At 31.5% G+C, this 23864-nt stretch overlaps 3 protein-coding genes across 4 annotated transcripts; all 3 read left to right on the top strand.

Annotated features, from left to right (window-relative positions):
- The first annotated feature begins 707 nt into the window (after positions 1-707).
- On the top strand, positions 708-1684 carry LOC105796726 (repetitive proline-rich cell wall protein 1-like). Of its 2 annotated transcripts, XM_052628024.1 has the most exons (2): positions 708-1083; positions 1174-1684. In XM_052628024.1, exons 1-2 carry the CDS (start codon positions 738-740, stop codon positions 1458-1460), a joined length of 633 nt encoding a protein of 210 aa, XP_052483984.1. In that variant the 5' UTR covers positions 708-737; the 3' UTR covers positions 1461-1684. The 2 variants fall into 2 exon arrangements, with proteins under 2 accessions (XP_052483984.1, XP_052483983.1); XM_052628023.1 differs by having other exon boundaries at positions 709-1684.
- A 10922-nt stretch (positions 1685-12606) lies between these two features.
- On the top strand, positions 12607-13523 carry LOC105796725 (repetitive proline-rich cell wall protein 2). The gene has a single exon (XM_012626517.2). It carries the CDS (start codon positions 12614-12616, stop codon positions 13301-13303), a length of 690 nt encoding a protein of 229 aa, XP_012481971.2. The 5' UTR covers positions 12607-12613; the 3' UTR covers positions 13304-13523.
- An 8079-nt stretch (positions 13524-21602) lies between these two features.
- Positions 21603-22661, top strand: LOC105796724 (repetitive proline-rich cell wall protein 1). The gene has a single exon (XM_012626515.2). It carries the CDS (start codon positions 21636-21638, stop codon positions 22401-22403), a length of 768 nt encoding a protein of 255 aa, XP_012481969.2. The 5' UTR covers positions 21603-21635; the 3' UTR covers positions 22404-22661.
- The last annotated feature ends 1203 nt before the right edge of the window (positions 22662-23864 follow it).

Genomic DNA, 23864 nt, shown 5'->3' with positions numbered 1-23864 from the left:
GAAGAATATTAAAAAATAAATAAAAGATACAAAGATACCTATAAAAAGGTTGAGGGACTAAAATGACAAGGGATGAAGTTAGAAGATTTTATATTGAATTAGCCCAAGGATCAATTAGCCAATTACCCTATGCTATTTTGAAGAGTAAGTTCACGTCCCTTCACTCCTATCTTTCCGTCGTTCATATTTTTCAAGAGAAAAACCTTATCTTCACATCTAAAAATTCAAAGCTCTGACTCTTTTTAAAGAGATTTGTTTTTTTTTTTATTCCAAATTGATACTTAGATTATTATTTTCGCTTCAATTTATCTTAAGATAAAATATTGATAATAAAAATGTAACATATTGCTAAAATAGATAAAAATATGCCTAAATACTAAATTGAAAAAATATAATTCCAAAATAAAATAATTAATTAAGTATTTTATGATAACTAGATTGATTTTATGCATTTGATATTTTGTTATTTCACTACGATCTGTACGGCAACACTCGTATAATTTTATTCAATCATGACAGAGACTTGTGTATCCATAGTCCAAAATTTCAACTAAGTGGGGACCTAAATGGACCCTATTTCATTTATGAACCATTTAAAAGATTAATTACCATCTAGCTGACTATTCCAAAGGTTTGAAAACAATAAAATTGTTTGTCAATTAGGCTAACAGTAAGGCTCCTTTGCCACTATAAAAAGGGCTCATCTTATAGCACCATGGAAAGCAAACACTTCAATAATGTCTACCACACACTTGCTAATATTGCTACTTGGAGTTGTGGCTCTCGCCACTCCCTCTTTTGGTACCTATGAGTCTCCCAACTATGGGAAGCCCCCTACTCCTGTTTATAAACCTCCTAAGGTGAAACCCCCACCTTATGAACATAAGCCCCCTGTCTATGAACCACCAAAGAAGGAAAAGCCTGAGCCTAAGCCACCAGTTTATACACCTCCAAAGAAAGAGAAGCCTGAACCCAAACCACCAGTATATGAACCTCCAAAGAAGGAAAAGCCTGAGCCTAAGCCACCAGTTTATACACCACCAAAGAAAGAGAAGCCTGAGCCCAAACCACCAGTATATGAACCTCCAAAGAAGGAAAAGCCTGAACCTAAGCCACCAGTTTATACACCACCAAAGAAAGAGAAGCCTGAGCCCAAACCACCAGTATATGAACCCCCAAAGAAGGAAAAGCCTGAGCCTAAGCCACCAGTTTATACACCACCAAAGAAAGAGCAGCCTGAGCCCAAACCACCAGTGTATGGACCACCAAAGAAGGAGAAGCCACCGGCTTATAAGCCTCCAAAGAAACCACCAGTGTATGAGCCTAAGCCACCAAAGCCACCGGTTTACACGCCACCAAAGAAAGAGAAGCCCGAACCTAAACCACCAGTACATGAGTCTCCCAAGAAACCACCGTATGGTCACTATCCAGGACACCCTCCATTGGGGAAGCCTCAATAGAGAGATTCCATCGGCTAGCAATCCCAAGAACCGAGCTGTTATGACTAGCTAAATAGATAAATTAGTATCCATGCAATAAGAGCTGCTTAATACTCATGTTCTGTTTTCTTGTATGTTATGTATTAATGTTTTCTTTTACTAGCGAGAGTGCTTATGGCAGTACTCATTGGAATGCCTATTTTATGTCTTCTTATTTCTCAATGAGCAATATCTTTCAACACAAATATTCCAACTGACAACTGCGGGATTACTTATCATAGACATTCTTGGATTCTCATGCATGTGCATGCCTTTTGTTCATCCAAAATAGGCCCAGATCAACACAACGTTACTTAAGTTCCACTACATGCATGGAGGAATGATGGCAATTATGTTGACCTAACATTACACAAATAAATCTAAGGCAATGATGAATATTATTCCGTGATGAAAATTATTCCGACCCTTCATGTTTTATGCATGTTTGACACTTCTTGTGACATATATTTAGATATGGTTACGAGAAATGATGCTTCAACGATTCTCAAACTTAAAAAAAGAAAAATTAATATACCTATATTTGAAGCATACTCTTATCAAACAATAACAATAAAATCCGAATAACATAGATGATGCCAAATTCAATATAGTCCCCAAAAATGCTAATTACAATGTCCTTCATATGAACAAAAAAGGTGGGAAAAAAATGCATCACGTTAAGGAAAATTTGCTAGAAAACTATGCAATTTTATCTCTGTGAATGTTTTTCAAATTTATTGTTATCTGACTAATTTTATTCTCCTTTAGTTTTGCCAGACAAGTAAAGACAAAGTTAAGCAATAAAAAAAATGATTTTTTTTCAAAAATAAAAATTGCATTATTCTTAAAATATATGTCATAATGTCTCAAATATGAATTTATTATTATATAAAATTTGACCTCTTAACATATTTTTTAAAACCTTTTATATGCATGATATTATACTTTATGTAACATTTTAATTAATTTTCTGTAGTACAACTTCGTAAACTTTCAATTGCTATTATGTGGTTACCTAACCTTATCAATGCAAGGCCCCCACTGCCCCCACCAGCTGTTTGAGAAGTGGAAAATTTGCAGCTTATTACATAGTTAGAGGTTTAAATTATGATTGGTGACGATGTAAGCTGCAGGAATTATGTAGCTTAAAATGTCAAATCTTCGAAACCAGCATTCAAAGTTGACTTCCCTTCACTGTGTTTTGTTCCCTTCCCTATTTTCAATACCTAAAGATAATTTTACCTGCTCAATACCCTTGTTTTTAGCTCACGTTTTCTAGTGTATTCAATTGGTTAATATAACTTTTAGTCCCCTAATTGTTAAATTTAAATATCAAAGTAAATTAGAAAAAAAATTACAAATACCAAAACCTACCTAATTACTAAGTTTAAAAACTTAAAAGATGTTGTAGAACTTTAAAGTTTCAAATTCTAGCCTCATTATAAGTAAATTTAGTATTTATATTGGGATTTTAATTAATTATTCAATAATATATACACGTAATTATGAAATATGATTGTAACTTCTCCACGTATTATTTACTCAAATAAAATAAATACAAGAATTATTAAATTTGAGATTCAAATTCATAAATTACTTTATATATATTAACACCGACATACATACCTAGGCATCCATTTCTTGCTTTCATACGTTCAAAAGTGATGAAGAACCTTTTGTTTTTTTTCGTTTTTCAAAGTTTTAACTTTAATTAGAAAAGAAAGATTAAAAGCATTCACAAGTGGGTAGCTTTGACCATATGTTTCTAGTCCTTTTTTTTTTACGGCTGCTTTTGGAATGAAGTGTTGAGCACTCACTCGTATGATTCCACTTGTAGGCTAAGTTATTTTTAAAATATTATAAAATATTTGCACCTATTTTAATCTTTCAAACCTTTAAATGAGAAAAGAAATATGTTTAAACACGTTTAAATTTATAGTTAAAATTTAATTAGTAAATTTTTAAATTTAGAATATATATTTTTAAAATTTTCGTATGAATTAAAAAGAATTGAATCATAATTTAAGTATGTAGGGTGAATTCATTTCACCCATATGGAAATGATAAGAAAAAGCACGAGAAGAAAATAACCGATTTCTTTTTTATTTTATTTACTTAAAGAAAACCGACATGTTGAAAGAGATCTTGTTGTCGTTTCGTGCATGGAGATTTTGTTGGTGGAAATAGCCATTACCTAAGTGTTTGAAATCAAGAAACCATGAATGTTGACCATTTGTTCCTTGAGGGCCAAATCCACGTTACGTTCATTTTATCCATATATTATATTAACCGAATTCTAACTTTTGAATATCAAATTTTTTTAATTGATTACTTAGGTGTTTCAATAACTATAAATGAATGGGTGTAATTAATCAAAAGATTATATTATTTGATTTTTTGAAAAAGAATTATAACTATTTAAATAATATTATTTGAATAGTTATAATATTAAATGAATAATTATGGGTTTATTTTAAAGACATTATTATTCGAGAAAGACATCTGTTTGATGAAAGATGTCTCTATAAAGAGACATGAAAATTCCTATAAATAGGAATGAAATTTCATTTGGAAAACATACCAACAAATTCTAAATATTATTTCTTTCCTTCCTTCATTTTCTAATATTATTAGATTATTCTATAAAGTATTATTGCGGAAATTCTTTGTAGAAATTGAGTTTTTGTTATACATTGCTCAATGCGTAGTGGACTATTCTCGTCAGTGCAAAACGCAAATAGTCATTGGCTTCATTGTATCCTCGAGGTTAATTTGCTTGGAACTCATTTGCACACCGAAGATAGGTGGGGGTGAATATAACCTTAAATGTAGTGGCTTGATACACGCCTTGGAGCCTTGTCCTATTTCTTCTTTTTCTGTTCAAGTTCCGTTTGTGTGTTCGAGATTTTCCTCATCGGAGTTTTGTACTAACAATTTAAGGTTATATTTCATTATGACTACCACAACACAAGATAGTGGAACACTAAGGGAGTTGGCTTCCAACTTTGTCAAACTTGATCGGTTTGATGGTGGCAATTTTCGACGATGGCAGAAAAAGATGTACTTCTTATTATCAACTTTGAAGATTCCTTATGTTTTGGATACTCCAAGACCTGAAAAGAATGAAAACAAATCTGTTGTTGCAACCCGAGAAAGATAAAAATGGGACAATGCTGACTACATGTGCATGAACCACATATTGAATGGTTTATCTGATAGTTTGTTTGACACCTACCAAAACGAGGTCACCGCTAAAGAATTATGGGATAAATTGGAGGCAAGATACATGACCGAAGATGTTACAAGTAAGAAGTTTCTTGTCAGTCGTTTTAATAATTATCAAATGGTTGATGGTTGTTTTGTTATGGAACAATTCCGTGATATAGAAAAGATGCTGAATCAATTTAAGCAATATGATATGAAAATGGATGAAATAATTATTGTATCCTCCATAATAGACAAATTTCTTCCATCTTGGAAAGACTTTAAAAGAAGTCTAAAACATAAGAAAGAGAAAATATCTCTTGAGACTTTGGCAAATCATCTTTGTATTAAAGAAGAATATCGAAAACAAGATCAGAACCAAAATTCTAAAAATGCCAAAGTGCATGTTACGGAGGAAATACAGACTACTAAACCATTCAAGAGAAAGTTCAAACAGACTGATAGAGCACCTAAGTTCAAAAAGAAACAAAAGGGCTCATGCTATCATTGTGGAAAGCCGGGACATTTCAAGAATGAATGTTGATTTCTAAAGAAGAAATCATCTTCTAAGGCTGATAATAACGAAAAGTTCGTTGCAATGATATCTGAAATTAATATGGCACAAGATGATAGTACATGGTGGATTGATACCGAAGCAACCAAACATGTGTGCAAAGACAAAAGCATGTTTACAAAGTTCCCGCAATGTGAAAATGACAATGTCTTATACATGGGAAATTCTTCCACCGCAGCAATCAAAGGCAAAGGGTCTGTTGAACTACAATTCACTTCTGGAAAGGTTTTAACCTTAAATAATGTATATTATGTACCAGAAGGTAGGAAGAATTTAGTGTCTAGAAGTCTGTTGAATAAGTTTGGTTTCAAACTTGTTTTTGACGTAGATAAGTTTATTTTTTCTAAGGGAGGAATTTTTGTAGGGAAATGGTATATGTATGAGAGTATGTTCAAACTCAATATTATTAATAAGAATAAAATACTATTTCGCTTATATGGTTGAATCTTTTGTTTGGCATTATAGATTAGGTCATTTGACTTATAGAAAATTGAATGAAATGTATAAGTTAGATTTAATTCATGTTTTTAATAATAATATTGAAAATGCAATACATGTATGTTGACTAAAATTATAAAAACCCTTTCCCTAAGGTTAGAAGGAAAACAAAATTGCTTGATTTGATACATAGTGGTTTATGTGACATGCATAATACTCCTACATTAGGTGGAAATAAATATTTCGTTACTTTTATTGATGATTGTTCTAGTTATTGTTATGTATATTTATTGCATTCAAAAGATGAAGCGCTTGATAAATTTAATGTTCATAAATCTGAAGTTGAACTTCATTGTGAATCATTTATTAAGTGCTTAAGATCAGATAGAGGTGGAGAATACTATAATCCAAGTTATTTTGAATCCTTCGAATTGTCCATCAAGTTTCAAATTTCTTACACACCACAAAAAAATGGTGTAGCTGAAAGGAAAAATAGAGTCTTGACTGAAATGGTAAATTCAATGTTATCATATTCAGGTCTTGGACAAGGTTTTTGGGGAGAAGTTGTTCTAATAGCTTGTCATATACTGAATAGAGTTCCTAATAAGGAAACTAAAATAACCCCCTATGAAAAATGGAAGAAAAGGAAACCAAACCTTAATTATTTGTAGGTTTATGGTTGTAGAGCTATTGTCAAAGTTTTAACACCTAAACGTAAAAAGTTAGGTGAAAGAGGAATTGAATGCATATTTATAGGATATGCACATAATAGCAAGGCATATAGGTTCATGGTAATTGAACCAAATGATTCAATTTCAATTAATACTGTTATTGAATCAAGAGATGCTATTTTTGATGAAAATATATTTAATTCTATATCAAGATAATTACAGCCACAACAATTGATTCATTCTTCAAATGAGAATGAGATTCCACTGGAACAAACTGATAGTAATGATGAATCTTGTCAAGAATTAAGGAGAAGTAAGAGGATTAAAAAGGTTAAAGATTTTGGACCAGATTTCATTATGTTTCTTGTAGAAGGAAAGGGTGAAAGTATATGCAATAATATACCTTATTGTTATAATACTGAATCTTATCCTTTTACATTTGAAGAGACAATGAAATCTCAAGACTCTGCTTTTTGGAAAGAAGCAATAAATGATGAGATGGATTCAATAATTGGAAATCAAACTTGGATCTTAGTTGATCTTCCACCGGGTTCCAAACCATTAGGTTGTAAATGGATCTTCAAAAAGAAAATGAAGGTCGATGGAACCATTGATAAATTTAAAGTAAGGTTGGTAGCTAAAGGTTTTACACAAAAACAGGTATTGATTACTTTGATACCTATGCTCCAGTAGTAAGAATTGCTACAATTAGACTCTTAGTATCACTTACCTCTATATATAATTTGGTTGTTCACCAAATGGATGTTAAAACTGCATTTTTAAATGGTGAATTGGAAGAAGAAGTGTACATGGAGCAACCAGAAGGATTTGTTGTTCCAGGACAAGAGCATAAGGTATGTAAGCTTGTTAAATCTTATATGGGCTTAAACAAGCACCAAAACAATGGCACCAAAAGTTTGACAAGGTTGTTTTAGCTAATGGCTATAAAATAAATGAATCCGATAAGTGCATATATAGCAATTTTGAAAATGAAAAAGGTGTCATAATTTGCTTATATGTAGATGACATGCTCATTTTTGGCACGGATTTGGATCAAATAGAAAACACAAAGAAATTCTTGTCAAACAACTTTGCTATGAAGGTTATGGGTGCAGCAGATGTTATTCTTGGGATTAAAAATAACCCGAGATGAAAGCACTATAGCTTTTTCACAATCACATTACATTGAAAATGTGCTTAAAAAGTTTGATCTTTTCAACTGTATACCAGCATCTACACCCATGGATCCTCAAATAAAATTAGTACCTAATGCTGGTAGGAAAATTGATCAATTGAAATATGCAAGTCTAATTGGTTGTCTTATGTACATAATGATTCGTAAAAGACCAGATATTGCATATGCTGTTAGAAAATTGAGTAGGTACACAAGTAATCTAAGTAGTTTGCATTGGCAAGCTTTGAATAGAGTACTTAGGTACTTAAAGAAAAATATTAACTATGGATTGTGTTATAATGGATATCCTCCAGTTTTAGAAGGGTATTTGGATGCTAGTTGGATTACAAGTTTGGAAGATCATGCATCTACTAGTGGATGGATCTTCATTCTTGGTGGATGAGCCATTTCTTGGGGTTCCAAGAAACAAACATGTATTACTGATTCCACCATGGCAGCATAATTTATTGTATTAGCCGCTGCATCTAAAGAAGCATAATGGTTAAGAAATTTGCTTTATGATGTACCTTTATGGCCTAAGCCAATTTCATCTATTTCTATCTGTTGTGATAGTGAGGCTACTCTAGCAAAGGCATGTAGCCAAGTATATAATGGAAAGTCTAGACACATTGGATTAAGACATAGTTATGTCTGACAATTAATCTCTGATGGAGTGATCACTATTAATTATGCGAGGTCAAGTGAAAATTTGGCGGATCCTTTGACAAAAAGTCTTGCTAGAGATGCAGTAAAAAGGACCTCAAAAGGGATGGGACTCAAGCCCATTAATTAGAGTCACCCATGATGGAAACTCGACTCAGCGCTTGGTATAACGTCAAGTCTTGAGTTCAATGAGACAAAGTACATAATTAGTTTGTGACTGTTAGCACTATAAATAAATCCATCCTAAGATTAAATTGCTAGGTACCCGTAATGATAAGGGAATGATGAGTAATGTACTCTTAATGGACCCATAACATAAATATGTTATAGTGTTATAATTACGGGAACACTCTTGATGAGATCTACCTATGTGAGTGGAAGTGTGGCTGTTTCTAGGAGCTCAAGGGCTTGGCTCTGACAGCACTCATGAAAAGAGGACACAGACACATGGCCATAATAGTGTCCTTAGATACTATGCATTGACTGATGTTGAAATCATTGTGTGAGATGTGTTCGGTTAATCAAATGGAATAGTTGGTTCAAAGCTCTACCATGCAATTTCGATTAACTTTAACATATATTCACTAAGTGAAGGTTCAATCGTAAGATACCTTCATTTATGCAAATTGATTTCCAAATAATATCAAAATCTAAAATATTTTGAAAATGGGGGGAGATTGTTGGAATATTTTCAAATATTTATAGTGTTCCAATAACTATAAATGAATGAGTGTAATTAATCAAAAGATTTTATTATTTGATTTTTAAAAAGAATTATAACTATTTAAATAATATTATTTGAATAGTTATAATATTAAATGAATAATTATGTATTTATTTTAAAGACATTATTATTCAGAAAGACACCTATTGATGAAAGATGTCTCTATGAAGAGACATGAAAATTCCTATAAATAGGAATGAGATTTCATTTGGAAAACATACAAAACAAAATTCTAAATATTCTTTATTTCCTTCCTTCATTTTCTAATATTATTAGATTATTCTATAAAGTATTACTGCAGAAATCCTTTGTAGAAATTGAGTTTTTGTTATACATTGCTCAGTGCGTAGTGGACTATTATTGTCAGTGCAAAACGTAAATAGTCATTGGCTTCATTGTATCCTCGAGGTTAATTTGCTTGGAACTCATTTGCACACCGAAGATAGGTAGGGGTGAATATAACCTTAAAGATAGTGGCTTGATACACGCCTTGGAGCCTCGTCCTATTTCTTCTTTTTCTGTTCAAGTTCCGTTCGTGTGTTCGAGATTTCCTCACCGAAGTTTTGTACTAACACTTAGGCTGGAAATTATCATGTATGTAAATTTCAAATTTTAATTATATGTTGGTATTATAGGTGGATTTTAGTTCAAGTCAGTCAGTTTTTGTTTGGATTTTTTTAGTTACTAATCTATTTGTATTGTAATAATTTGATTATAGTTGTTCGAATATCTTTGTATCTGACTATGTTGTAATAGTTCAATTCTATTGGTTCTGGATTTGTATTTGTACTTCGATTGTAATATTATGTAAACTTTAAAAAAATAAAGATTTTTAAATAACATAAATTTTTTTAATGTTTAATAACAAGATATTATTAATATTATGTTTAGGTAGACAAATTATAAAGTGTTGATCTCAACCGATTGTTATCATGCCAAGAAACGGAGTACAAATAGGAGCGGGCACTTTTGATGACATTACCAAAAAAAGAAGAATAATAGGGAACAAGAAATTGTTTACGCATTAGTTTCCTTATGTTTGCAGAGCTTAGTTCAATAAGATTAATCCACTATCTTTGAACTCAATAAAACAAGTGATCCTAGTTCTATCTCTCCCAGTATAGAGTCCTTGCTTTTGTACTCAAAGACTAAATCTCTCACTACGAAATTTCCTCCTTGAGAATTTAATTTGTAAAACTAATAACAATAGGTTTTACTATCTCAAATGCATTCTCACAATAACGTTACTCTTGGAACTGATAAATGCTCTTAATACTTAGTAAATAAATTTATACAAGTTTCTCAAATATATAGAAGTTTTCAAGACTTGCTAATATACTAAGGATCAATTACAATCCCTTCTAAACAACAACTAATATAGCTGAATACAATATAATAATGACCAAAGTAAGGTGGACTGTTGGAAGATAAACCTTCAAGTTTTGTCCCAATCCAACATCCTTGATCTAAGGGATTTTGTGTGATTGATTTGATCCAATCCAATCCTTAATACATGTTCCTCCAAACGGACTGATCTTCTTGGATAAGCTTGAATAATTCCACAAAATCAACATAGTCCAAAGATTTTATTTCAATCATTTGCCAACATCAAATACGACAAATAAGATTCTATCACAGTGGTGTTGGAAGTGGGCACTTCCATTGACACATAGTAGCCACTTCAAATACTTGCTCAACAATCTCCCCTTTTAAAATTTTTAGAACAAAACCAAACAAGACATGAAGCTAATCAACCAAACCAATTACAACTCCCCCTTAGCATAATTCCCTCAATCCAACTTACTCAAATTAGAACATAATTAAGCATATTAACCATTAATGCTTTGTGTAAAATTCTCATTAATAATCAAAAGCTACTTCTTCCTTCATTGCTTCTTTTGTAGCTTCAACAAGCATTGTGGGCACACCTGCTCGCTTCATCTTTTTATTTCTTTACTAAGTGGAGAGTGGAACATTGGGACGCTTGATCCTAGCTTTACCAAAAAAAGCTTTCTTTAAGAGAGCATCTTCATCAAAGCTCGAATCATATTTAGTCTTTGATTCATAAGATGATTCAAAAGGGCTTTCTTCAACAATCTTTATTTTATTGCAAATCAACTGTCAAATGTATTTGCTAACCTAATAAGAGGAATCAAGTCTCACAAATTAGCTGGAAATGCTTTAATTTAAATCAAAGTATCGGTAGATCAATCTGTTTAAAAAAATTTAAAGAAACGCAAGTTTGAAATATAGTGGATCAATTAGTTCCAAAAATGAAAATTTTCGTAAAAGAAAATAAATAATCAAGATTGACATATAACGGAGGTGAGTGCTCCTAAAAAAGACCCAAGACATAAATAATTATAAAATTATAATGTCTCGAAATTTTGAGTGTCGAATTTCACGAAATTCTGATAAAATTATCGTAATGTTTATTGAGAATTAATAGTACTATAACTACCTAGAAAACTTCTATTAATGCGAAATTTATATTGGAGATTCAAATTCTAAATTATTAAGTTAGTGGTAATTTGGTAATTTTGAGTTTTTTTCTTTTGTTTGAGCTAAAGATTAAATTGAAAGAAAAGAAAAGAAAATCGAGTGGTTAAAGGTTGAGAGACTAAAATGGACAAGGATCAATTAGCCAATTACCCTAAGCTAAATTGAAAAAAAAATTCTTAGTACTAAAATGGACAAGGATCAATTAGCCAATTACCCTAAGCTAATTTTAAAAAAAAATTCTTAGTCACTTTCATTCATTCTTGTCGCCATTCATATTTTTTTAAAAGAGAAACCTTGAATCTTCCTTTCAGCGAAATATACCGATTTCAAAGGGAAAATTCGAAACTCTACATCTTTCTAGCGATTCTAATCAAACACAATAGGCGAGGAGTGAAGCGATGAGGATAAAGCCCTCCATGAAACACCTTTAATCACAGTCTAATCTTTGGTTCCCCGATAAATACAATGTCGCTATAAAACACTACAATGCTAAATTTATCAATGTTTTAGTTTTATGTACCAATTTAATCTATTGTTCATGTCTCAAGCTTCTTAGCTTTTTAAAGAAAGTAATACCTCATTGAAATAGAAGTAAATATAAATTTGGATACATAATGCAAAAGTTTAATTCACCATTTAATCCTTAAATTATATCTGTTTTTGGTATTTAATTTTTATCTTTTTTTGTCACTTAAATTATCATTATTGTCTCAATTTAATAAAAAATTAAAATTGTCAATAAAAACATAACAGGTGGCACATTCTTATCGAATAATTTTGGATAAAATGATATCAAAATGATAGTTTAGGTATGAGAAAAAATACTTAAATATATTTCAAAAATTAAGTATTTTACCATAACTAGATTTATTTATGTATTTGATTTTTTTTTTTGTTTCACTACGATACCTACGACAACATTTCTATACTTTTCCTTAATCATGACTAAGCCTTGTGTATCCGTAGTAAGCCTTGTGTATCCGTAGTCCAAAATTTCTACTAAGTGGGACCTCAATGGACCCTATTTCATTTATGAATTATTTAAAAGATTTACTAACATCTAGCTGACTATTCCGAAGGCATGAAAACAAGAAAATTGTTCAACACTTGGGCTGTCAATAAGGCTCCTTTACCATTATAAAAAGGGCTCTTCTCATAGCATCATGGAAAGCAAACAGCTCAATGATGTCTACCACACACTTGCTAATATTTCTACTTGGACTGGCCGCTCTAGCCACTCCCTCTTTTGGTACCTATGAGTCTCCCAACTATGGGAAGCCCCCTACTCCTGTTTATAAGCCTCCTACGGTGAAACCCCCACCTTATGAACATAAGCCACCTGTCTATGAACCTCCAAAGAAGGAAAAACCTGAACCTAAACCACCAGTTTATACACCACCAAAGAAAGAGAAGCCAGAACCCAAGCCACCAGTATATGAATCACCAAAAAAGGAAAAGCCCGAACCAAAGCCACCAGTTTATACACCTCCAAAGAAAGAGAAGCCTGAACACAAACCACCAGTATATGAACCACCAAAGAAGGAAAAGCCTGAGCCTAAGCCACCAGTTTATACCCCACCAAAGAAAGAGAAGCCTGAACCCAAGCCACCAGTGTATGAACCACCAAAGAAGGAAAAGCCTAAGCCTAAGCCACCGGTTTATACACCACCAAAGAAAGAAAAACCAGAACCCAAACCACCAGTTTATCAACCTCCGAAGAAGCCACCAGTTTATGAGCCTAAACCACCAAAACCACCAGTTTATGTACCACCAAAGAAAGAGAAACCAGGACCCAAGCCACCAGTTTATGAACATCCAAAGAAACCACCGTATGGTCACTATCCAGGACACCCTCCATTGGGGAAGCCTCAATAGAGAGATCCCATCGGCTAGCCATCCCAAGAACTGAGCTACTATGGCTATATAGATAAATTAGTATCTATACAATAAGAGTTTCTTCCTACTCATGTTCTATTTTCTTGTATGTCATGTAGTAATGTTTTCTTTTACCTGCGAGAATGCCGATGGCAGTAGTCATTGGAATGCTTATTTTATGTCTTCTTGTTTCTCAATGAGCAATATCCTGATTTCGACACATATATTTCAAATGCCAACTGCAGGATTACTTATCATAGACATTCTTGTATTCTCAAGCATGTGCATGCCTTTTGTTCATCCAAAATAGGTCCAGACCAACACAACATTACTTAAGTTCCACTACATGCATGGAGAAACGGTGGCAATTATATTGGCCTAACATAACACAAATAAATGTAAGGCAATGCTGTATGTTACTCTGACCCTTCATGTTTCATGCATGTTTGACACTCTATATGACACATTTTTAGATATGGATATGAGATATTATCCTTCAACAATTCTCTAACTTTAAAAAGAAAAATTAACGTATTAATATTTAAATCATACTCCTGTCAAGCAATAACAACCAAATTCAAATTCAAATACCATAGATGATGCCAAATGCAATATCCCTCCAAAATGCTAATTACAATGTCATTCAGATGAACTAAAAAGGAGGGAAAAAATGCATCACCTTAAAGAAAAATCGCTTTTATTGTTATCTGACTAATTTTATTCTCCTTTAGTTTTGCCAACCAAGTAAAGACAAAGTTAAGACATAAAAAAAATATTATGACTTTTTTCAAAAATAAATATTGCATTATTTTTAGAATATATGTCATAATGTCTCAAATATTAATTTATTATATACATTTTGACATCTTAGCATATATATTTTTAAATATCTTTTATCTGCATGATATTATATTTTATGTAACATTTTAATTAATTTCATATAGTACTACGTCGGGAACTTTCAATTGCTATCATGTGTTTACCTAACCTTACCAATGAAAGGTCCCCACTGCCCCGCCATATGTTTGAGAAGCGGAAAATTTGCAGCTTATTACATAATTAGAGGTTGAAACTAGGATTTGGTGTCGATGTCAGCTGCAGGAGTTATGTAGCTAAAAATGTCAAATCTTTGAAACCAGCATTCCACTTTGACTTGCTTTCCACTGTTTTCAATACCTAAAGCAAATTTTACCTGCTCATGATCCTTGTTTTAAGCTCACGTTTTCTAGTGCATTCCATTGTACAAGATTAAATTGGTAAATAAAAAATTAGCCGTTGAATTTTTAATATTTTTATTAATTTTATGAATTTTTAATTAATTATTGTTAAAACCAATGAAATCAAAAACTAGTGTTGAAATATAATATCTATAATTTTTATATTATTTTTAATTTACGATTTGTTTTGTAAAAAAATTATACTCGAAATCAAGTAAATATTAATCACAATAGGATGCCAATGAAATTTTGGTGGTACCAATGAGAGCTTAGTTTAATAATAAAGAGGAGACTTTAGAATTTTGAGATCCCAATTTCTAATATATAAATGTAACTATCAATTACGATTGTGACTTCTCAACAAGTACATTTACAGAAAAACAAATACAAATACACATATTATTAAATTTGAGATTCAAAATCGTAAATTAGTTTATGTATTTTTACACCGACAGACACAATTAGGTCCATAGAAAACTACCAATTCTGATCATTTTTCAAAGTTTAAATTAAATAAAAATTATGATGATAATAATAATAACAAATTGATGATTACAGTAATGAGAAAAGATGACTTTGGTGAGATTGAAAGCATAAAAATTTAAAGGTTTTTAACAACTTGTTTTTATCTTATTCACAAGTTGGGGTACCTTTGACCATATGTTGCTAATCTTATTTTAAGGCTGTTTTGTTTTCATATTTTATTTTATTTGTAAAAACACCATCCTCAACATAATTTTAATTGAGATAACATTAATTTTAACTTTCAATGTTTACATGTTTTATTAATTTGATCTAAATTTTAAAGATTCAACAAATTTAGCATCAACATTTATGTATATGTTGCTAGCTAAATTTGTTAAATCGTTATTAAATTGACAAAATGTGGTTAAATTTGTTATTATATCAATCAAAATTATTTACAATTGAAAACAAAATTAGCGGTGATTAATTGTCCTTAATTGTTCGCTTTCAAAATTGACAAGAATTAAATTACTTCAATTTAAAAAAACCTAATTTACTCAATTTCAAAATTGAAAGAGACTACATTACCTTCTTTTAATACGATATCCTTCCGAACCTTTAAAATCCATCATATCCCAAATTTTGTGTGTGGTTAAACTATGGAAAATAATAAAACAAATGATTATACTGATTTATTTCAAATCAAATCCGATTTCTAAAACAATTTATAGAAAGATAGAAATGATATTTCGCATCTTAAAAAATAATTACTTTTTTTTCCTAATTTTTTCTTAAATTGAAATAAATAAAACTAAGTAATTTAAAGAAAAAATAAGAGCATTCAACTCTCTTTACTTTCTTTTAAGTAAATTTGATTTCTTGTCTTAAAAAATTTATGAGTAGTTAAAGTTTACCAATTGAGATTAAATAAAATGGCCGGATGAAACACTAAATTTACCGACAATGTTTTCTACAGTCAATTTAGCGACATTTTAGTTTTTATGCGTCAATTTATCTGTTGTTCATGTCCCAATCTTCTTATAAAGAAAGTAAATATAACTACCTCATGGAAAGAGAAGTAAATATAAATATGTATACATAAGGTAAAGATTTAAGTCATGATTTAATCCTACCGATTGAGTCTTTATTCAATTGGTATAGACATTATTGCCAATACAGGAGGATGTGGGTTTGAATGTGTTAAAGCGCATTATCCTCCTATTTATGGGTTCGGAGAAACTATGGATAGTTCTAAGCATTGTATAAAAAAGAACACAAATATGACCATAAGTTTTTCTTCAAAGTTAGAATATGTCATAAGTTTTTGTACTCTTTATAAATTTAGAATTTAATTTTTGTATTTTTACTTTAGTCTCTCTACTTTTTAGATTTCAAAATTCAGGTTCAACTATTAACATTGTTAATATTATTTTGTTAAATTCGGGTTCATTACAACATCATCTTTTAGTAACATTTTGAGCCGTCCATGGGCCAAGCCAAGGCCCGATTCCAAAAAAATTCAAGCCCAAACCCATTTTTGGGCTGGCCCATCCAAAAAATTTGTTTCACTATTCAAAAATTAATAAAATATTTAAAAATATTTTTAATTGATATTTATATAGTTTTATAATTAAATTTAAATAATATAAATATTTTTTTCTTATTTAAATTGAATTATGACCAGGTTGAGCCGGTTTGAGGTGCAAAAATATTTGTCCAAGCTCGACTTAAGTCGGACTAAGCCTATTGGGCTACCCAGCCCTTGATCAGGTTTAGTTACTGTCAAAACCTTTTTTAAAATCGACTTTTTATTTTAAAACAAAAGAAAATGGGATCGCCATCAATCATTTTTATGAGGTGTGATCGGATCACCTCATAATTTTAATAAAAGGTTTGATTTATTAAAATGATTTTCAGTCTACAAAAATCCAAGAGATAGGTTTGGGAGTCGATTACGCACGAGGAAGGATTAACACCCTCGTGACGCCCAAAATTGGTACCTAATTGATTACTCGATGTCTTAGTGTCGAAAATTGAAAATTTGAAGAGAATTTAAAACACGATCCCTTTTTGTATTAAGACATTACCTAATTATATTTAATAGAAAAGGCTTTATTCCGAATTAATCGAGAAAAAGGATCATGCCCCATGAGTTAGGACATGACACCTTTAGCTTTCGAAAACCAGAATAATCGTCGTTTTGATCGTTACTTAAATTTTTTTGTTATTTTAAATAGGATATTCGATTATTTCAGTTCTAAGAAAATGTCATATTCCGTAAATTACGAGCATGACTTCTTCGAATCTCAAAAATAATGAACATTACCTCGGTTTTGAATATTTTATACGAAGATAACCCTTTTCTCGAAAACGATATATATTTTTTAACAAAAACTAATGAATATGTTGTGATATAATACATAATAAATAAAAAACGTGTTGATAAATGATGATAGTATTGCAACTACATTAACAATGAGAATATCAATTTTGTAATAATAATAGTAATAGCACAACATAGTTATTGTTATATTAATAATATAAATAAATAAAATAATGATAATAATAATGATGAAGGAAAAATAAAAATAAAAGTGTATAAACGAAAAGGAAACGTAAATAATATAAATCTAAATGCTAAAATAAATGGCATAGTAAATAAAACGGCAAAATTAACAAAACTAAGGATTAAATTGAAATTTAAGTAAAAATTAAATTATAAATCGCAAAATAATTAAAGAAAAAGGGAAAATAAGGACTAAATTGAAACGTAAATGACTAAATTAAAACGCGATGCAAAGTTTCAAGGGCTTCGAAGAAATTAATCCAAAAAAAATACACGCGTTCTTCCCCGAAGGGTCAGCGGTCTGAGGACCAAATTGAAAATGAACCCAAATAAAATGGCCTAATTTCTAAAAAGAAAGAACAGTGAAATTAGGTCCAAATTAAGGTAACTCAAAAGGCGGAAGGACTAAAGTTGCAAAAATCCCCCTAAAAAACAAATGGATCCTAAGGGTGATTCAGGTCGGGTTGGCGATTTGGCCCCAAAATGGCATCGTTTTTTTGGCATTCTAGACTCCTTCGAAACGACATCGTTTATCTCAATCTATATAAGTTAAAAAAATATTAAAAAAAAAAACTCATTTCCATCCGTTTAAAAAAAAAAGGTTTCCTATTCCTTTTTTTTTTCCTTCCAATCTCTCTCATATCCAACCAAGGGCCGCCCTGTAACCTCCAATGGCTGAAAACTCCCAAAAGAAAGCCTTTTAGATCCCCCCCTCTTCGAATAGAACACAGATCTGGGATTTAAATTCCCAGAAACCTAACCGACGCTCAGCCAAAGGAAAAGAAACCGAAAGGTTTCACCCTTTTTTGACGAGGCCTTCGACGGAACCCTAAAGGGTTCCTAGGCTCCTTAAGTCAGAGGAAAAGGACCTATGACGGCGGTGACGACGATAATTTTAAGTAAGTATTTTATCTTTTTTTTGGGCTTTGAAAAAAAAATCCTACCTTTTTGAAACTTGATGCTTTTTTTTTTGTATTTCTCTGTCCAAAAAATACATGGTGGTTGTTGTGACTTTTATAGTTGATTTACAACATCGTTTATGCTTCTTCATTTTTTACTGTTTGCTTTTGTTGTTTTTGCGTTTGATGTCCTTGTTTTTCTTTTGCAGGCGACGGTGGAGGGTCAACGATGATGACGGGACTTGAGCCTTGCCATTTTGGTGCAAGGGCAACAAGGGCGCGTCAGGCCTCAGTCGGCGAGCATGCTAACGTGGGGTGAGACGCAGAGGCTAGGGTTTCTATTTAGTTTTCTGAAAAATTAATGTTGTGGGCTTTAGGTTTTTTTTCTTTTGGGCCATTTAGGCTTGTAAGGCCCAATTTATGCCTGGGCCCGCACCAAAGGAACCAAATAATTTACAAAAAATTTAACCCAGCTACAGCAGCCTAAACAAGCCCAAGGTCCCCAGCCCAAAATTAAGGCCCAAATACCCAAACCTCCATCGGACTCAACAGTTAGTCAAACTAAGGTTTCAGCTTTTCTGAAACCCTAGCACTGCCACCGTCACGTCAGTGCAAGTGGCACAGTTGCCACCGTCCCATCCGCACCTGCTCTCTGCCTCTGCCACCACCGCACCTGCTTCACCCACTTGCCTGCAGAGAAATGACAAGCAAAAATAGATTAAAAATATTGTAAAAATGGCTATAAAGCCATAGCAACCATTGTAAAAGGGGTTTTTTTTTTCTTTCTTACGAACATTGAGAGAAAAAAGAGAACATTTTGAGAAATAAAAAAAATAGAAATCGTTTTTTTAAGGTGATTGCTTTTATTTTTTGCTCTTGTTTTTCACTTATTATTATTATTTATTTTCGAAATAAAAGAAAAAAGGGAGGAGTTTTTACCTCTGTTCATCGGTGCCGGAGTGCTCGGGAAGCCGAGGGAGCGCGTCAGAAGAAAAAGGAATTTTTTTGGCTCCTCGCCGCCGCGTACGGCGGCATAAGCGCCGGTGACCGGCGACCGATGGTCGGAGCCCTCGTTGGAGGCTGGCCGGTTAATTGCAACTTTAGCCTTCTGCTTTTTTAATGTTTTTTTAATTAAGTATTTTCTATTTTTTTAATTTAGCCCTATAATTTATTGCGCTTTCAATTTGGTCCCCATCGAAGCTGCCCGTTTTCGAGGCCTGGATAAATTTCCTTTTTGGTCCCCTTCATTTCGCGCTCGTCACAAATTTAATCCTTTGCCTTATTTTATTTCCAATTTCTCCCCTCAAATTTTATTTTATTTTCAATTTAGTCCCGTTATTGTTATTTTATTATTATTATTAAACTAATTAATTTATTATTATATTTATTATTATTACTTACCTTAGTATTATTATAATTATTTACTCATTCATACCTCTTTTAATTTCAAATTTAGTTATATATTTACATACATACATTTTCATAATATATATCAATGTACACGTATATATTTTTACAACTTATTTATATATACATACATACTCGTATATATATATTTTAATTTATATACATATCTATAGATCTATATATATCTATATACATTTATTTATTTATTTATTTTCATGAATATATATATACATACTTATATATATTTTTACATTTTATAATTTTTATATACATATATATACATACATATATATCTTTTTACATTTTATAATTTTATTCATTTTCTTTATTTATTTATGTTTCCATTATTATTTTGAAAGAATGTTTTAATTTTATTTACTTATGTACTTGTTATTTTGTATGTTATTGATTTGTCTTTCTATTTATCTTATTTTGTTGCTATTGCTCGTATTATTTTTACACCATTGCATTCAATATCGTTTTGTTACACATATTAACACCTAGTTTCATTTCTACCATTTCGTGTTAGATTAATTTTATTCAATGCATAAATTATGATTTTTGAATAAGCAAAATCTCGTGTTTAGATTCGAGAAGGTCATACCCTAACTTACGGGGTTTCAATTTTCACAATAAATCTAAATACATGGATCTTTTCAAACTCAAGTTATAAACGATCTCGGGAATTAAGAAGAAATCGTGTCCTAACTTATTGGGCATGATCCCTTTTTTTTTCTCAAGTTTTAAACGATCTCAGGAATGAAGAAAAGATCGCGTCCTAACTTACTGAGCATGATCCCTTTTTAAAATCCGAAATAGCTAAATATCTTTTAAATAAGTAAATTTTTGGCATTCATTCGCGCATTGGGAATTCAAGACATTGTGTCCTAACTTACTGGATATAATTCTCTTTCTCGATTAACGTGAAATATGCTCTTTTCCCTAAAATTTTCAACATTTCAATAAAGGATTGTATTTTAAATCTCTTTAAAGTTTTCAATCTTCGACACTAAGACATTAATTAATCAATTAGGTACCAATTTTGGGCGTTACGAGGGTGCTAATCCTTCCTCGTAGGTAACCGACTTCCGAACCCGTTTTCCTGAATTTCGTGGACCAAAATCGTTGTTTTAATAAAATTAAATTGTTTATTAAAAACAACCACTTTTCAAGGTGGCCCGATCACACCTTATCAAAAAGGATTGGTAGCGACTCCCATTTTCGTTTTCATTTTCAAAATCCAAGTCGATCCCGTTTTCACAAAAAAATGGTGTCAACAGGGCTTGTAATATATCGGGCCCAATTTGTAAATGGACTTTTATTCATTTAGTTTTATTTATTTTATTATTTTTAGTTTATAGTGGGCTGGACAAAATTGGCCTGTTATAGTTACGTTACTACCAAGTGATATTTTTATTTTATTTTAAAAGATCACATCAACAAATTTAATAAAAAAATGAAAACAGGACTTAAAATTTGAAAATAAAAATATAAGCATCAAATTCTAAATTTTGAAAAATATAGGGACCTATGATATATTTTTAATTTTCTTCAATCATGACTCAGTCTTGCGTATCCATAGTCCAAAATTTCAACTAACTTGTACCTACATGGGCCCTATTACATTCATGAATAATTTAAAAGATTTGATAACATCTAGCTGACTATTTACAAAGGTACATAAACAATAAAAATTTTTGACACATGCGCTAACAACAGCGCTCCAAAACTACTATAAGAAGAACTCTTCTCATGGCACCATAGAAAGCCAAGACTCAATGATGTCTACAACACACTTGCTAGTATTGCTACTTGGAGTGGTGACTCTCACCGCTCCCACTTTTGGTACCTACGAGTCACCAAATTATGGGAAACCCCCTACTCCAGTATACAAGCCTCCCAAGGTGAAACCACCACCATATGAACCTAAGCCACCGGTTTATACACCTCCAAAAAAAGAGAAGCCTGAACCCAAACCACCAGTGTATGAACCTCCAAAGAAGGAGAAGCCTGAACCTAAACCACCAGTATATGAACCTCCAAAGAAGGAGAAACCTGAGCCAAAATCACCGGTTTATACACCTCCAAAGAAAGAGAAACCTGAACCCAAACCACCAGTATATGAACCTCCAAAGAAGGAGAAGCCCGAGCCAAAGCCACCGGTTTATACACCTCCAAAGAAAGAGAAACCTGAACCCAAACCACCAATGTATGAACCTCCAAAAAAGCCTCCAATGTACGAACCTAAGCCACCAAAGCCACCGGTTTATACACCTCCAAAGAAAAAGAAACCTGATGAACCCAAACCACCAATGTATGAACCTCCAAAAAAGCCTCCAATGTACGAACCTAAGCCACCAAAACCACCAATGTATCAACCTCCCAACAACCCACCAATATATGAGCCCAAACCACCTAAGCCACCAGTTTATGCACCACCAAAGGAAGAAAAGCCAAAACCTAAACCACCAGTTTATGAGCCTCCAGCATATGAGCCACCATACGGTCACTATCCAGGACACCCACCATTGGGGAAGCCTCAATAGAATGCTCCCATCGGCTAGCCATTCCCAACAATTGAGCTACTAGAAAAATTAGTATTTATAATAAGAGGAACTGCCGGCTGATGTTCTGTTTTATTCTTGTATGGAATGTAGTAATGTTTTCTTTCATGTTTGATGAGAGACCAGTTGCTCATGGCTGTACTCATTCGAATGCTTATTCTATATCTTCTTGTTTCTCAATGAGCAATATCCTGATGATTTCAAATAAATTTCAAAAGCCAATTGCACGATTATCTGTCATAGATTTTGTCTTGCTTTCTCATTCATGTGCAAGCCTTTTTGTTCATCCAAAATAGCTCTGGATCAACATAGCGTTTACTTATGTTCCACTACATGCATGGAGAAATGGTGGCAAATATATTGGCCTAACATAACAAAAATAAATCTAAGGCAATGATCTACATTACTCTGTCCTTTCATTTTTCATGCATACTTGATATTTTAATGCATATTCAGAGGCAAAGTCAAATTTGTTGATTAAAGAGGGGCGGGTATTTAAATAAAATAAATATATTCATAGTAGGCCCGACCCATTTTTAATAAGGTATTTTTAAATTTAGGAAAGATAAAATAAGTTAATTGCTCAATTCGTAGTAGATATTATAATTATTTAAGTTTAAATATTTTACTAAATTAATATTTAGCTACTACTTTGTATTAATTTGTCAATTTGAACTAAAATGTTACTAAATTTATCATAAAATTATCAATTCTATAAAAGAAATCAAATTTTAAAAAGGAATTTTGGAAAACTTTGGGGCCCAAATACAAATTTATCCTAATTTTAATCACTAATTATAAGATCAAAATAAAAATTTTAAAAACTTAAGAGAACTTAAATGAATTTAACAAAATTTAGGTGTCGACGGCCCTACCACCCCGAAATCCACCCTTGTGCATTTGAGTATGAAATATTGAAATTTTATTCTTTTTATAAAATAACAAACATTTTTATTAGGATATTTTTATCATTTTATGAATTTAAAATATATCTTAATGAAATTTGTACTTGAAACACACCATAATTTTCAATATTTTAATTTTACCCTTTCAATTAAAATTTCGCTTTTTATATTAATTTTTATAAATATATTCTCTACATAATTTTTATTTAAAATATAAATTTATGATAATTTAATATAAAATTTAAATATCTTTTATATGCATGATATATTCTTTTATGATGATATCATATTTATTTAATATCTTTTTTTATATAATGTTATGTCAGAAATTTTCAATTCTAATGAAGTATATACCTAACTTTGGGCACCTTATTTATGCGAAGGTCCCCCACATCATCTTTGTGTTTGAGAACATGCGGAAGTTTCCAGTTTATTAAATAATTAGTGGAAAAAATAATCGATGTTTCGTATTAACAATAATATTGAGGTTAATCAAATTACAATTTAATAATCTTCTATATTTTTATCATTTAATAAT

Source organism: Gossypium raimondii, chromosome 3 (assembly GCF_025698545.1).
Source record: "Gossypium raimondii isolate GPD5lz chromosome 3, ASM2569854v1, whole genome shotgun sequence".
NCBI lineage: Eukaryota > Viridiplantae > Streptophyta > Magnoliopsida > Malvales > Malvaceae > Gossypium > Gossypium raimondii.
This window is presented reverse-complemented; position numbering and strand designations above follow the sequence as displayed.

Coding starts and splice junctions, on each gene's coding strand:
- LOC105796726 (XM_052628023.1), top strand. CDS start 738: ATGTCTACCACACACTTGCTAATATTGCTACTTGGAGTTGTGGCTCTC.
- LOC105796725 (XM_012626517.2), top strand. CDS start 12,614: ATGTCTACCACACACTTGCTAATATTTCTACTTGGACTGGCCGCTCTA.
- LOC105796724 (XM_012626515.2), top strand. CDS start 21,636: ATGATGTCTACAACACACTTGCTAGTATTGCTACTTGGAGTGGTGACT.